The sequence below is a fragment of the Lotus japonicus genome, chromosome 6, assembly GCF_012489685.1.
Source record: "Lotus japonicus ecotype B-129 chromosome 6, LjGifu_v1.2".
Lineage (NCBI taxonomy): Eukaryota > Viridiplantae > Streptophyta > Magnoliopsida > Fabales > Fabaceae > Lotus > Lotus japonicus.
Window position 1 is genome coordinate 13921949 of NC_080046.1, and position 15731 is coordinate 13937679.

General features: G+C 37.3%; 2 protein-coding genes across 2 annotated transcripts; both read right to left on the reverse strand.

Moving 5' to 3' along the window:
- Positions 1–251: 251 nt before the first annotated feature.
- LOC130722382 (nuclear pore complex protein NUP88) lies at positions 252–7899 on the reverse strand. Its single transcript, XM_057573089.1, has 9 exons — positions 7540–7899; positions 7282–7433; positions 7034–7156; positions 4132–4276; positions 3558–3619; positions 3140–3356; positions 2096–3004; positions 1412–1661; positions 252–848 (listed from the first exon to the last, which is right to left on the reverse strand). Exons 1-9 carry the CDS (start codon positions 7810–7812, stop codon positions 571–573), a joined length of 2409 nt encoding a protein of 802 aa, XP_057429072.1. The 5' UTR covers positions 7813–7899; the 3' UTR covers positions 252–570.
- A 4235-nt stretch (positions 7900–12134) lies between these two features.
- LOC130723571 (uncharacterized) lies at positions 12135–15284 on the reverse strand. Its single transcript, XM_057574676.1, has 4 exons — positions 14676–15284; positions 14305–14567; positions 12565–12752; positions 12135–12423 (listed from the first exon to the last, which is right to left on the reverse strand). Exons 1-3 carry the CDS (start codon positions 14962–14964, stop codon positions 12687–12689), a joined length of 618 nt encoding a protein of 205 aa, XP_057430659.1. The 5' UTR covers positions 14965–15284; the 3' UTR covers positions 12135–12423; positions 12565–12686.
- Between the last annotated feature and the right edge of the window lie 447 nt (positions 15285–15731).

Below are 15731 nucleotides of genomic sequence, written 5' to 3' on the forward strand. Positions count from 1 at the left end.
ATTTGGATCAAATAAAAATGCAGGACCATAAATCTAACCAAGAGTAAAAAATCGCGACAACACTTCGTATAAAGCCTAGCAAAACACTTTAATGTTATTTTTCACACTATGTGAATGTATAGCAGTAAGTTGGAAAATATTGTTCACACCTGAATGGGCCGGTTTGCAGTACATACGCCAAACAAATCCAAGTGCATTGTTTGTCAGCTGTAGCCTCCGAGAAAGCAATTGAAAAGCCTGTATGGACTTAATTTTCCAATAAAATAAGACCAATTTAGCCTGATATTTCTTCACAGAATGACACATATTACAAAGGGTGTTAGGTACAGACTGCAGATACAACATACAAATTCTGCAACTTCTTTTTCCATTTGACATTGGCATTTTGAAAGTTAATAATGTTCAAAATTTAAAATATGTTAAATCTACTTCCAAGTTCCAACTTCTCTTTCTAATAAAATTCTCAAATTTGGGTGAAACACATTGGGGGTGATGTCTAAGATGGGACTACAAACAATAAGGGTTTAATTCAGAACCACACTACTGGTCCTGCCACAGATAGTATTATTATCAGTTTTCAAGCAGAGGAAGGCTAGATTCTCTGCTGCTTCTTTCTTTGGTTTTCAATGAGGACTCAACAAGCTTAACTTTCTTTGTATTTTCCGTATTTACAAGTGTAAGTTTTTCAAGCGATGATTTGAGCATGGATATCTGGTCATCTCCAGCACTCTTCCCTGATATTTTCTGTTGTTGACTAGCTTTAGAAGCTTGCACGTGCCTTCTCATCCTTGCACTTAGCGCATCAACAGAGGAGTGCAAAGCACCCAACTCAACTTCCTTGAAGTTGTCTGGAAAAAAATAAGTATGTGATTAAGTACTTCTAAAAAATTTCAGTAAATATAAATGTCAAATAACCACTTTATCCCAAAAGCTTAAGCTGTTGGGTAAGGATCACTTTAATGGTTTTATATTATATTCTAACACGCCCCCTCACGCAAGAGCCCTTTGGGCTTGAAGCGTGGATAACTGCACAGGCCCACCTACCATGTGCTTAATTAAATTCCACTTTTTTTAATTAGAAAGTGAGAGGAGTAAGGATCGAACTCTAGACCTCTCGGCCATAGAGACTCTGATACCATGTCAAATAACCACTTTATCCCAAAAGCTTAAGCTGTTGGGTAAGGATCACTTTAATGGTTTTATATTATATTCTAACAATAAATAACTGGAGATAATGCAGAGAAGCAGAGACATGAATGGGGTATATGCTAGGAAAAAAGAGAGGCAAAACAAATTAAGCTCATGGTCCAGGAGGAGATCACTCAGTAGCATAATGTGAAAGTTTCAAAAACTATTCAAAATTTCACATAATAGTCAAATGCTGAAAAGTAAGGGATCAAATATTCATTACCAAGCTCAGACTTGAACTGTCTCTCCGATCTGGACAGTGGTTTTTTGAGAGCACACGGTAAGTTCCTCAACTGTTGTAAGCGCTCTTCCAAGGAATTGTGCATTTGAATTGCACGATCTATCCTTTTCTGTAATGCAGATTGTTTCTCCTCGACTTTCAAAAGCTTCTTCTGTGCATCGCCCAAACGAGAATGTTGGTCATTAATTATTTTTTTCAACTGAGGTGCGTGATGCTTGAGCTCCAGGTACACCTAGCAGGACAGAAAAGTATTGAAAGAGAATGCATTTTAGAATACACTGAATATAGAATACAGTGAATCAAATTTCAACGAGCTACCACAATTCACACAATTTGTTAAGATACCACTAATATATTCAAAAGAGATGTTCTAAATTGCAAAAGTGATCACCAGTAGTTCCCTCATCTCATTGGGAAATAATTTATGGTCAATTATGTACACTAAAATTAGCATTCTGTAGAGATATTAATGACTCTTTGTCTAAGATTATTACTTAAGTTTAGGCCAAATCTTATTAGAGAATATAAATGAAATAGCAAAGCCATCACAAATAAAATATGATGGTGACTTAATGAGGCCCAGTCTTAGCAAATATGATAAATATGTGAGGTCTGAATAAGGAAACAGAGGTCAATCAACATTAAAAGCAGAAATATTAGTCGTACCTTATGTGCATACTCTACATAAGTTTCATGAAATAACTTGAAATACTGATGTAATTTTGATCGGCCTTCTATTGAATCAGACGCAACAGAACGCAAACTTGGAGAGGCCCAAGGAACAAGTACCTCCTTTGGCCCACTTAGTAGTTCTTTGCTAATTATTGTTGGTATATCTGACTCTTTTGGTTGCCCCTCTAATTGAAAGGGTTTTTTCTCCATATCAATGCTAACTGGAAGCAAGAGATTCCATGTTTTCATCTCAAGCACAACACATTCTCGAGAAAGAGTAGCAGCTACAATCCACGAATATCCAAATGAATCTGACAATGACACAAAACCATAAAGGGAAGGCTCTGAAGGGCAACCACTCTGGCAAGTATTTAGAACAGGATGCACAGAAGGTGTTCTCATTGTATCATCCTTGCCATTTGTCTGACTTGTAAATGGAAGAAAATGCAATACTATTGAGTCAATCCCTCCATCATGAAGGGAATATATTCTTTCTGGCATAAGGGTATCAGTGAACAGTGAAATATCATAACCACTTTCTGCTCTTCTTGGCAGAGCCAAATCAACAATAGCCAATCTCAGTAGAGGGGGTGGATTACCCAACCAAGCATTATGATCAACCTTATCCAGACGGCCGCTAGGAATCGATTCACAAATCATAGCAAGGCCAAGAATCTGGTCATGGGAATCAGCACGAAGACGCGGTGGACTACCAATAATCCAGGCAGGTTGGATCTCATCGGCTAGTGCATCTATCTGTAATTGCCCACCACTCCAGGCAGTCACCAAAATAGAATCTCTGCTCACTAAATTGTAGAGAAAACTAACTGCACGACCTTCACATTCTGCACTACGACCAATTGAATCTTTATTTCCGCTCTGACCTACTCTTCGCAGGGGTCCCTAGAAAACCAAAGCACATATAAGTAGAGTCCTTTTGTGCAGCCATTGCAAATGATGGAACATGCAGTTAAAGCATATTTTCCATCAATTGACAATACAACTGACAAAAGTCTAACTTAGAATATATATGTATACCTGCAAGACAAGAGATGAATCAAATAAAGCATAAGCCTGAGCTCTTAGAAAAGACAAGTTGTCTCCTTCAGTTTCATGTTTCTCTAACTCAGGAAATGTTGCTTCTAGCCACGAAATTGCCATCTTTGAATTACGAGCCGCTACAGAGTTGGCTGATGATAACCCAAATGTATGAGCGTCATTGTATATTTCTAATAAAGACTCACGTTTGAAGAGACTGTGGATAAACAGAGAAAATAGTCACAAACATAGAAATATCAACAAGTAGCATGTGGGCAATTAGAGAAAATAACTGCATCTAAGAGGAACTCAATGAGCATTACAAATGGCCCAGATGTCAATGTAGTAAAGCAATCCTTTATCAAATGATCCAGGACAGAGGTGAAAATGAATAGGTAAAAAATGATCAATGAAATACCTTCCAAATGGAACAACAGGGCAAAGTACATAGGTCGCCCCATCACTGAATGAAATAAAAACCTGTTCAATAGAACAAAAGACAAAATGTTCAAAACTGAAAACTAAAGTCACTAGAGATTGAATATAATATAAGAATACTTGTTGATAACAAAATCAGCAACCTCAAAGAACAATGAATCTTTCTTTATGATTAACATGAAGATAATTACCATAATGTCAAAAGCATTTTCCGACTAGGTCTAGGTAGGATCAGTTACATACCATGTTGATGCCTTAATGACCAATTTTCTCGAAGGCTTAAAATGTTAGGTAAAAGTTCATGAATGGTTTTATATCTATCTAACAAATCTAAAAGTATGTTCTATTTCGATAATAAAATAACTTCCAGAATATGGAGCCAACATGAACAAGGTTACAGCTCAACAATTTCAGAAATAAGGAAATAAAAATGTATAACACATGCTAGGACTAAGACAAACCAGATTGCTTAACATCATGTATTTTGCAGGGGAAAATATGGACTAAGAAGAATGTCAAAAAATTCAATTAAATAAAATATCTGCAGAACTTACACTAAACCTATCCCATAAGTGGTCTCCCCCAAAAGAAAAACCAACTGGACACACTGATGAGGCACTGCTGGATCTGCCTGGTTCCATAGGCTGTAAATAATATTCTTGCTCTGGTTGCAAAGGATCCACGGCCAGATTGAAAAGCCTACAAAAACGAGTTTTGCAGTATGGAGAAGAGAAATGTGATGACATAAGTCTCAGTTATATAAGTTCTTAGCCAACAAAGAAAGAATAGATGTAGACAAACAACAGGAACCAGTATGAAAAGTTGGGGTTTAAAAACAACTCTTTATAGTTAATGAACATTTTATGCAAGTGAAATTTTTTGTCAAAACTGAAGAAAAGATTAAAAAAATGATAAAATTTAATGATAGGCAACAGAAGTGAATGAGAAGAAAAATGACTGTTATTCAAGAATAGAAATGAACTACAGTTATTAGTTATTAGAGATAACCAGCAATCTAGATACCCCACCTATTTCCCTCTCCCTCTTATTTATAGTCTCTCCTCACTCTCTATAACCAACTATTGACTAACTAACTAACTAACTGACTGTTATGATAACTAAAAATTACCTATCAATACTCCCCACTGAACATTCACCTTGTCATCAAGGCGAAGGACTGAGTACGAACTTCAAAATTGAATAATTGTATCCAAAAGTCCAAACTATACAGTCACCAAATTTCCACCTGGATCCCACAGCATAAAGCCTAAAAACAAAGCTATGCTGAACTGTTGGCCAGCTCCACTGCACTTCAAAATTAAATTCTACAAAACCCCTTGGCTGGATTAACATCTCAATTTATCAAGCATTTGAGTTCCTTTGTCCAACCCTCAACCCCTGAATTTGTAAAGTGCCTACCCATTAATTTTGTTAGTGAAATGGACAAACTGACAAAAAAGCGGGCACTTCACTTGCTGCACTTGCCGTATTTTTTATCCCACGAGCTGCACTTAGGAAATTGGGCTTGATCTAATTAAAAGATAAGCTCCTTCACCTCTGTTTTTCCATGGATTATGCCTTGTTAATGCACGACTTCCACCATGAAGTTCCTGTCTCTCGTATGACCTATTTTCCTGACGGCCTTGCTCCCTCGGGCCTCCTCTTCTCACGAACATCATGGCTGTCTCGTAGTGGAGATGCAGACCAAAATATTCAGCCGGACTCATAAATATTCCACCTCTAACAAGTGTACGTGTGGGACTCAATAATATTATATCAAAATTCATTGTATTCCTTTTTCCTCTTTTTATATTTGAAAGACTAAACCCTCTATTTTCATCAGCCTTCTTGTTGCTTATTTCCCAGCAAAAACTTCAATTGCGATTACTCCCACTCATCCCCATCCAAGCTAATGATAGCTTCTTTTCCCCAGCTATACCCATAGACTAACATAATGTTCCATGTCGATGAGCCATCCATAACCCCCCTTCCATCAAATGTTGGAATCATCTTCAAGTCTCAAAAAGAATCACCACAGCTCCAAGATCAGAGCTCTAATACCAATTGATAGGTACCAGCAGTGAATGAGAAGAAAATTGATTATTATTCAAGAATAGATACTGTTAGGAACCAACTCCTAACAATGAGACTTTAGATGCAAACAGAGAAGATTGTTTATTAATGGTACCTGGCAAATACACAGAAAGGGAATGGCACCCAAATCTGACAAGAGCTAGGCTCCTAATAGGAAGCTCAGTGCTTCTTATCCATCTCTCAAATTAGCTAATGATTAAGGTAAGCCTCTCAACCTCACTATTGCCTTCTTTATACTAGATTCCTACAATCTTCCACCTCACCCTCTCTCTCTCCCATTCTGTTATAGAATCAGTTACATAGATATTCCCTTAGTCCCCCCTCCAATTCCCACCTTGCCCCTTCTAGAATAAACCTTCCACTGCCTAGGCCCACCTTGATCTTGCACGAGTGGCCCATCATCATTTTCAGCTCTAACAGATACAGTTACTGGTTATTCTAGAGAATCAACACTCTCCCTAGAGCTCCTGATTACAATCTAGATACCCCGCCTATTTCCCTCTCCCTCCTGTTTATAGTCTCACCACACTCTCTCTAACCAACTCATTAACTAACTAACTGTTATGCTAACTAGTAGTCACGTATCGTTTAATTAGTAGATATGAGGATTAAAGAACCTTTAGCAGTCAAACATATAAGCCTATGATAGGGTAGAACTTTCCTTTTTATCGTGGAAATAAATAAGTGGAGTGCATATCATCTAGGCTTGTAATCCTCTTGTATTAAAGTAGATAGATAACATAAAAAAGACTTCAAATAATGTTGTAGAGCATTTATTCTGAATATTTTGCCACATTACACATCAAACTGATCTTTCCTTCTTCGTAAAGTGTAGTCTCTTAGCATATCTAAACTCCAAGGTTTAAAATCATAGTCTGCAACCACATTAGCAGCTGCAATGTCATGGATTCGGTGGTCTCCAAAACTGCATCACGACCACAATTGTGGCAGCATGAGCTGCTTCTATCCACATTTTTTCTGCAACATCACGGGATCATGGTAAACTGCAACTACGAAGTCTGCGACCGCACTTTAAAACCTTGCTTAACTCTCTATTGCTTCTGAAACTATTCTAAATATATTTTCTTACCTAGCATTAACCAACATAGCCCATTGAACCATCAACATTCATGCTTCACAGGTCACACTCAGACTGTAGCACATTAACCAACATGATCAAAAACTATTCTAAATATCATTGCTGCCCTCGCAATAACCACCATAACCCATTGAACAACAAACATTCATGCTACATAGCCACATAGCAAACAATACTCTACACAAACACTTGTATCGATAAAACAAAATATCAATATTAATCTTAATTTTTACGATTACAATTAGAATTATAGTAAGACTTACCGGAAAACTGAGTCAGAAGAAAGGATTCCCAAATGAGTATCACTGCTAGGGTGCCATAATGCTTGTAATACACGAATATCATTGTTCGCAGGCGAATATGTTTGAGAACCAACAGTAATAGTCCTGCAGTAAGAGAAATCCAAAAAATACAAAAAAAATCACTCTCATGATAACCATTTCACTTCTATTCATGCAACACACACCAAAACTAAACAAGAAGATCCAATAGAAGATTATGAAGAGAAAACCTGCAAATTAAGTTAACATCCTGTTTGGACGTGCGTCCATAGAGGTACATAACACAGAGTCTTTCAGAACCAGAAAGCAGCATTGCTGTTCCATTCCTGTTGATAGAGATTTTCTGGACATCGAAATCGGGCACCACATCCGCTTGCAACACCTGTGCAAATCCATTTCCATGAGAAAAAAGCAATGTTCGATTCAATTTCTAGTCAAAACTCTTAAACCTAAAAGCAAAGCGCGCAGAGGAAGAGAGAAGAACCAACCTTAGAAGGGGAAGCGGCGAGGACGGAAGTGGGATCGGGGTCGCCGAGGCGGAGAGTGAGGCGGTGGAGGCAGTTGTCGTCGGTGTCCCAGAAATAGAGGCGAGAGGCTCCGTCCCAGGCAAGCAGGTTTCGGGAAACGGCGGCGGTGGCGGAGGAGGAGGAGGAGGAAGCGTCGTGGGAGGTGGCGGTGAAGACAGGGTGGTCGGGAAGTGGGACCCACTCAACTTCTTCTTTGGGAGTTGGAGAGCGGGTTGGGTCCGCCGTGATTCTCATCCTTCGCGGTTTGAGCTGAACTGAACTGAGCGTCTGAACCCTTTGCTGCGTTTCTTTCCGGCGGGATCCTACAGGTACTTTCAAGATGACTCAAACGACGTCGTAATGTTTGTCAAGATAATGTTTTTTGTTTTTTTTGAACTGATCAACAATGAAAAACAAATCCAATGCAACAAGCCCATAGGCCCAGTGTCAAAATATTCAAGGGATACACCAGGTTTGCACGTGGCGTAAATCGTAGGTATTTTTGAAGAATAAAGTTTGATTCACACTTTTGTTAAACTGGAAATGAGGTGGAGAGAATAAAAATAAAAGATGTGATGAGTGATATCATGATTAGAAAAGAATAAAGATATGGATAGAATGTGAATTATAATGAAGTGAAAGTGAATGTATCATTCAAGGTGAGATTTTTTTTGAAGAGAAAATGAAATATTTATTGGCAAGAATGAAATCATCCTCAGTTATCTTGAGACTAAGTGTTGAAAGAGTGCAATTGTAGAAGAATCCGTTATCGCAAAGAACAAGGATATTAAGAGGCTTGACGCAATTAAAATCGCATTTCAAAATGCTTTTGCTTTGTTCACTATCCTTAACATTGGAATTTAGAATGCAAGAGCTGCTCCCGATCCAATCGCTCATGAGGGGAGGATCTTATCGTTAGAGGAGATACTTTTGTACATTGCTCAATGTACATCTCTCCCTTTAGGATAGGTTTCCTTACTCTTTATTAAACATTGTCTTCATTGTATTCACCTTCTTTAATCAATGCATACTTTTGAAGCTTTTTTTTTCTGCAAGTGCTCAATAAAAATGAACTTATGTAATTGAATCTGCATATTACCTTCAAATTTTGAAGGGAAGTTGCGTTCATTATTTAGATTGATTTCTTCTTTTCCCCATCATTTGACGAAGAAGTTCTTAACCAGATTGCTTTCCTTGTGTTATTAACTTAGGTTGTGTTCCTCTAATAAGTCACTTACGTCTGGTCTTAACTTGGAAGAGAAAGATGACATACCTTTCAAATTGCCTGCTTTTCGCTCGGTGGACTATATCCTTCACCGAAGTGGGAAAGATGACATTCCTTCATCGAAGCGGGCATGATTGTATTCCTTGAATGGATTACTTGCTTCCTTCTTGGTGGATTGTATCCCTTATTGGAATACTTACTTCCGTCTTCGCCTGGACAAAGAGACTGCATTCCTTGAATGAATTGCTTGCTCTTCGACTGGTGGACTGTATAATTTATCAGGTTACTTATGTTTGTTTTCTTCGAGGCACGCAAGGCTATATTCCTTGAATGGATTACCTGCTTCTCGCTCATTGCGTTGAATCCCTTATCAGGTTACTTATGTATTCTTTCTTTGAGACATGTCAGATTGCATTCCTTGAATGGATTACTTGCTTTCCGATCGGTGGACTACATTCCTTATTAGATTACTTATGCATGTCTTTCTTCAATTAGGATAGATTGTATTCCTTGAATAAACTACTTGCTTCTTGCTCGGTGTATGCTATCCCTTATCGGGTTACTTACGTCTATATTCTCCCAGACGAAAAGATTTTATTCCATAAATGGATTGCTTTCTCTCCGACCCGTAGACTGTATATCTTATCAGGTCACTTATGTCTTTTTTCCAAGATAAGAAATATTGGATTCCTCTTGATTACTTGTTTTTTACCTGGCTCCTTTCTTCTTGATTTCTCCGGCAATCCTCCAATCGTAGACAAAGGAAAATATAGATTTAGACTGAAACAAAGCATGCATTTATTAAAAAAATGACTAAGTTTTGGGAATGTCCCTTTTTGACATTTAGTCAACTATAGCAACGCCTTAAAAGTTGAGGCATTCCAGAACCTTAGTAAGGGTTTTCCCTTCAAATTTTCCAGCGTAGAGGGGCCTCAATCAGTTGAATGCACTACTTTACAAGGCCCCTCCCAATTTGAAGCGAGCTTTCTTTTCAAGAGTTTCGTCTTCTGACATTAGCCTTTCAGAGAACAATATCACCAATGTAGAACTTCCAGAAGATGAACTTTGAATTGTATCTTGCTAGTGTTCTTTGCGTGACAGCCAAGTCCCTCATATGGACTTCCCCTTGTCTAATCTATGAAATCTAATTCTTCTCTTAGACTTATTTGATTTTCTTTTTCTGAAAAAAGTTGTGTCCCCAAAGTTGGTTATCCCATCTTCACGAGGACTAGGTTTCTACTCCATAAGTAATCCTGAAAGGAGTTTAGATTATGATTTTTAGTCTTGAAATTGTTCATAATATTCTTGTTAGTCCTATATGTTCCTATTCTCAACAAGATATGTTTATTTGGCATTTTAATGGTACCGGTGCTTATTCAACTTGTTCAAGATACAATTTCATTTTGCAGCACGCTGAGTCCAATTCAGCCTCATCTTCATCAATGGTAGCTCTTCCCCTTACAGGTTGGAAACACCTATGACATTTAAAAGCTTTACCGAAGCATAAGGAGCTTGTTTGGAGGGCTTGCCTTGAAATTGTTCTGGCGCAAGGTGTTCTCAACCGACGGGGAGTGAATGTGGATCATGCTTGTCCTTTTGTGGTGCTGATTGTGAGACCATTTCCCACGCTTTGTTGCTTTTCCTGGAATCACAACAGCTTTGGTTTGGATTCTCTCTTGGATTGCGGGTGCAGAGTTCCATGGAGTTATATTTTGTGTTGTTCTTTCACGGGTTCATGCAGGGGAAGATGATCTTGCTCTTCAATCCTTTACTATGGTTTACTGTATTTGGGAAAGGAGGAACAAATTCATTTTTCAATAGTTGCGAATTCCTTTCGAGGTAGTAGTATTCCAGCAAGCTCATAGTCTTTGGCTGCCTTTAGACCTGCGAGCCTCGACGAGGGAGAGCTTGCAACTCCAGTCTACCTGGAGTCGCCCATCAAAGGGGATCGTAAAGATTAATTTTGATTCTCATTAAACGATTTGCATGTTGTGGGTTTTGGCTTTATAGCATTGGATTGCGAGCAAGAAAATATGGGATCTACCAATCGTTAGTTTACGCCAAATGTTGAAGAGTTGCAAGAAATTCGTACTGAAGTCCCTCCTAAAATCCAAATCAGTAGCTAAGGACATAGCCCATGTCAGAAACAAAGCCTCTGCAACCACCAGTGAAAAGACATCGAACAAAAGTGAAGAATTATTTCAAATCTCAAAACTTGAAAATTTGGGAATAACTATGAAGTATTATTCGTGTTATCCATGCATCAAAATTCAATTTTAAAATATATATCAGGATATATATCCTTTAAAGTAGGGGTGTCCAAGAAGCGGATTCGGGCAGAAAATGTTGGTTTCGTCGGTTGAAAACAAGCAAACCACCAGGCCCGCCACCGTCCGTTCAATGGACACAATTTGATCGAGTTCAGTTTTCTTGGTTCACGGTTTCATCGGTTGGGTACAAACAAGTTGTTAACCCAGAAAAATCCAAAAAAAGAAGAAGATGAGAGGATGAGTCAAGCATCGATAAAAAAAACCTTAAGAAATATCAAAATCACTGACTAATCCATCAACGTTACAGACTAAACCAATGCGCATATGAAAGAACCACAAAATTGACAAAAGAAAACAATTTTACAATGATCCACAGGAACTAGAAAGGAAAACATGCACATCCACCAAATTCTTTGATCTCGGTGACAATAAAGCGTGTGGCGGAGGCACAGAGGAACTTCTTGTCGAGGATGCGCTTTAAGCCATGGGTGAGATGTGGCGCTTTTAGATTTGGAGAAAATGAGATCAGAACGAAAACGCTAGATGGGGAGAAAGAAGTTACATGAGGCGGTGTGGATAGAGGAAGTTGTCTCTTTGTGGGGTCTGTCTCAACGAGAAGAAGAGAGTATAAATAGTGGCTTGGTCTTGGAGGAGAGCGGTGATAAGAGAAAACTTCAGTGATGGCTAGCCGTTAGGAATTGCAAGGAAGGGGAGACGAGAGGCATGGGACATGGTGGTGGCCGGATGTGGTCATGTGGCGGCTGGGGTTTCATGATTGAGAGTGCAACACAAGAGCTAGAGTTTCAAGTGATAGTGAGAGTATTTAAAGGGTAGGATTCTCTCAAAATTGGGCTACCTTTTTTATTTTTTCATCGCTATTCGGTTGAGACAGAACTCAGAAGCCAAATCGAAACCAACCGTGTCGAACAACATTAAACTGGCTTCAATCATCTGCTAGACCTGTAATCCAAAACCGGCCCACCCATTTTCGCCAAAAAGACATCGACTTACTCAGATTCAGTTCGGGATGAACCTTCATGGATAGGCCTACTTTAAAGGCTAGAACACTAACAATGCAACGATTTATCAATCAAATTCATACTTCATTAATAAAATATAAAATCCATTCACGTTTATATATATATACAAGAAGATATACAATATATACAAAACAAAGGGGAGATGACACGCAAAAATTGGGAAATGGAAAAAAATGTGACATAAATCGCCAAGTATGAAGCTCTATTGTACATATATATATATATCTCTAAACACCATTCAACTCCATTGTGTATCCTGGTAGCGGTGAACTGTAGCCTATACTGTAATTAGTGTTAGGTGTCAAGGTTACTAAGCATCCTTCGGATAAACCTGAAATAACAGAACAAGAATAGCAATTAGGATTTGGCTTCAAGTTCATGAATTAATATGCACTAACAGTGTAAAAAAAAATTTACACCCCAATCAAAATCAATCAATTTACTATGTTATAATTTGTGATTGAATAATTACCTAGCGTCCCTTGACTTAGACAAGAACTTATATAAATAGTGCGGAAGCTGCTGTTAGTTGAAACTCTATATAAACTTCTATATTTCCTCTAATATGTTAGTGGTGCCACTGCAACCTTGAGTTCATTTGATTCTTTCTTCTTGAAGAATCTTCAGGTAGCTGGGATACCCGTTTTTACAAGCTGAAATCTGCAAAGATATAAAAACCAGAACATGGTTAATAATGTCTTCATCGATCACTTAATAATTTTTTTTGTGTGGATAAACATGTAAATATGACATGTGAAACACATAGGAATAATCTGATAATGTATTCTGATTAGGTGGGAAAATACTATTGTTAATTATTTGTAGTGGGCACCCTTCAACTTGCAAGGTGCCAATTGCGATGGCAAGTGGGCACATGTTAAAGATCTTAAAGGCAATAAAATACAAAAAAAGGGAGAAAATTAAGATCTAATATCTGTGCATATGGCAGGTATAGGATCAACTAAATACCTATATATTTGTAAATTATGCAGGGTCAAACTTAGGCCATCAATTAAGGGCGGCTAGTTCCATGTTGTTCAGATTCTTTGCACACAAACACAAGGCTGAATTAGACTAATTTAAAATGGTTTTACATGTTAGAGTAAGTCCAAGTTTTGTTTCTATCACAATCAGCATGTTTCTAGACAAAAGATAGTTTTATCAAAATTTAATGGGAAAGGTAACTTTTAGACTTTGTTTTCCTTTTATCAATCTCGGTTAATATGTACGAGGAATTAAGGTATATTTAAAAATTCTTTTATAATTAATTTTAAAAATAAAATTAATTTTAAGATGGTGATCAATAGTTCTGAAAAAGTAAAGGAAGGTGAGACCATGCTGTAAACTTGGAGTTTAGAGTGGTAATTAAATAAAAACATGTAGGGTCACAATCCATTGGTAGCTATTTGATGAGGAGTCCAACATCTCCTATAACCACCTAAAATTGGATGTTGAAAAGTCAACAAAATGAAATGTTGCCAAAACTGAAAAACTCATGCCAATTTGAATCATGGGTTCAAGCATTCAAGAGGAGAACTGATCAAAATATTGACCTTCCAGAAGCAAATGAAGTTTATCCCAAGTTCCCTATCATACCAATGCCCATAAGTAATACCTTAGAATGAAATTTCTTCTATCTTCAATGACACATAATTAGGTGGGACCTCGTTACCTCCCTAAAGTTCCATTGTTTCCCTCCGTGTCCACCCCGTGTAACCAAAAGTCTAAACCAATTAAAGAAATCTTAATTCTTTTCACATCTTTCATTTTTGACACCAATCATTATCGCAAAAAAAAAAAAAAAAATGAAAGACAAACATATAAATATAAATTTCTTCTATTTCTTATTCTTACCATAGTGAATAAATGTAAAGGTAATCTGTAATCATAAAAAAAATGTAATAGGCAAATGTTTATGAGAAGAATTACTAATACCTTATGTGATTTTTTCAATGAAAAGATACTAATGTTTAATGTGATATGATGATGTGATTCTTCTACAACTATTAATCATGTATGTCAAATCAATTATTGGGAGAAACTTATGTGAATCTTTAGTACTAAAATTAATCATAACGAAAGAAAAAGCTAATCAAAACATGTTGATGCCATAATCTTTGCAAATTAATCATCTTTCGAAATTAACACCCAACAAAATTAAAGTTTTAATTTTGCTTTGGTGGCAAGGAAAGTGGAAGGTGTCGACACTTACAGCTTCGATGTCAATCTTGTAGACCATGAGCTTTCTTCTCTCTCTGCAACTTGTTCTGTAGGCCACGACAACATGCCCCACAGCCAACGCACAAGAACACACAAACAGAGCAATTTCAGAAGCTGCAAATTCCCCTGTTCTGTTACTGAAGATGTAAACACCTTTCAACGACACAAACATCAGAGACAGAACACAGCAAATTGTGGTTATCCCCAAGTAAGGTCCACGTGAGAGTCTCGGTCCATCACACAAACTATAAACACCTACACCAAAAAAATTTAAACCCATTAATAAAATTCAAAAGGGTCATCGAAAATCACAAAAAAAATTGCAACTTATAATCAAATTCAGAAATTCTATCATATACTTACAGAAGATGATGAAGGATCTTATGATGGAAACAAGGGGTATGTCGATGAGGGAGTAACGAAAATCGTAGTTGTGGAAGTGGGAAGAGAGGGTTTCAGGGGAGAGAGAAACAGAGGAGAGTGTGGAGAGCAGAGCAGAAGGAAGAAGAGCGTCACAAACAACGAGGAGAACCGGGGCTGAGAAAATCAGAAGCGATAGAATCATGGTGATCAAGAAGAACACAGTCTTCACACCCCTCCATATTCTCTTGTGTTTCTCTTCCTTCAATAGAAAACCCATCTTTGATGACATGCTATACTTCTTCTCTTGGGGGTGTGCTGTTTTTTAAACGAATCGAAACAACAAGAAACTGAACTGTAACTACTGTGTTTGTTGTTTGTGTGTGTATTAATATATGTTGTGGGAGAGAGAAATGAAATCTTGTGAATGATGTTGTGTTGTGGTGATCTTGATTACAAGGAGAAAAGGGGTTAATAGGATGAAGAATTGAAGAAAATGGTTAGGAAGATGGAGAATTTGAAGTAATGAGAAGGAAGGTGCAGGCCAAGGTGCAGCAAAATTGACCGGACTTGTCAACTGTGTTGAGTTGAGTGATGACAAATGTTTTGGACTTTACACGCATACCCTCATATAGAGCAACGGAAATACCTAAAAGCTTAACCCACAATTAAACTATATCTGTTTTTTTAGGTATTATTTTATTTGGTGTGGATTGTTATAGTTATTCCCTTCTATGTGAAACTTTCTATCACGTTATTTCAATTTTGGGTTCAATGGGAAAGAGAAACGAAGCTACAATTAGTTCGTATTGACTTCTAGATCATTGACACGTATCTCATAAGTTTGATGCACGTCATGATAATTAATGAAGGAAAAAACTAAATAGTTACAAAAAGTTGTGTATAGATGGTTCTATAAAAAAATAGATGGTCCTATAAAAACACTAGATGGTTCTGTAGAAATTTTATCGGTGTTTTGTGTTTATGTATTCTTTTATATAATTGTATATAGACATTAAAATGTAAATATATAATTATTTTCCGTTAAAAAAATATATA

Coding starts and splice junctions, on each gene's coding strand:
- LOC130722382 (XM_057573089.1), bottom strand. CDS start 7,812: ATGAGAATCACGGCGGACCCAACCCGCTCTCCAACTCCCAAAGAAGAA. Junction 7,434..7,539: donor TCGCCGCTTCCCCTTCTAAG/GTTGGTTCTTCT, acceptor GGATTTGCACAG/GTGTTGCAAGCGGATGTGGT. Junction 7,157..7,281: donor GATGTTAACTTAATTTGCAG/GTTTTCTCTTCA, acceptor CTCTTACTGCAG/GACTATTACTGTTGGTTCTC.
- LOC130723571 (XM_057574676.1), bottom strand. CDS start 14,964: ATGTCATCAAAGATGGGTTTTCTATTGAAGGAAGAGAAACACAAGAGA. Junction 14,568..14,675: donor AAGATCCTTCATCATCTTCT/GTAAGTATATGA, acceptor TTTTTGGTGTAG/GTGTTTATAGTTTGTGTGAT. Junction 12,753..14,304: donor ACAAGATTGACATCGAAGCT/GTAAGTGTCGAC, acceptor ATATCTTTGCAG/ATTTCAGCTTGTAAAAACGG.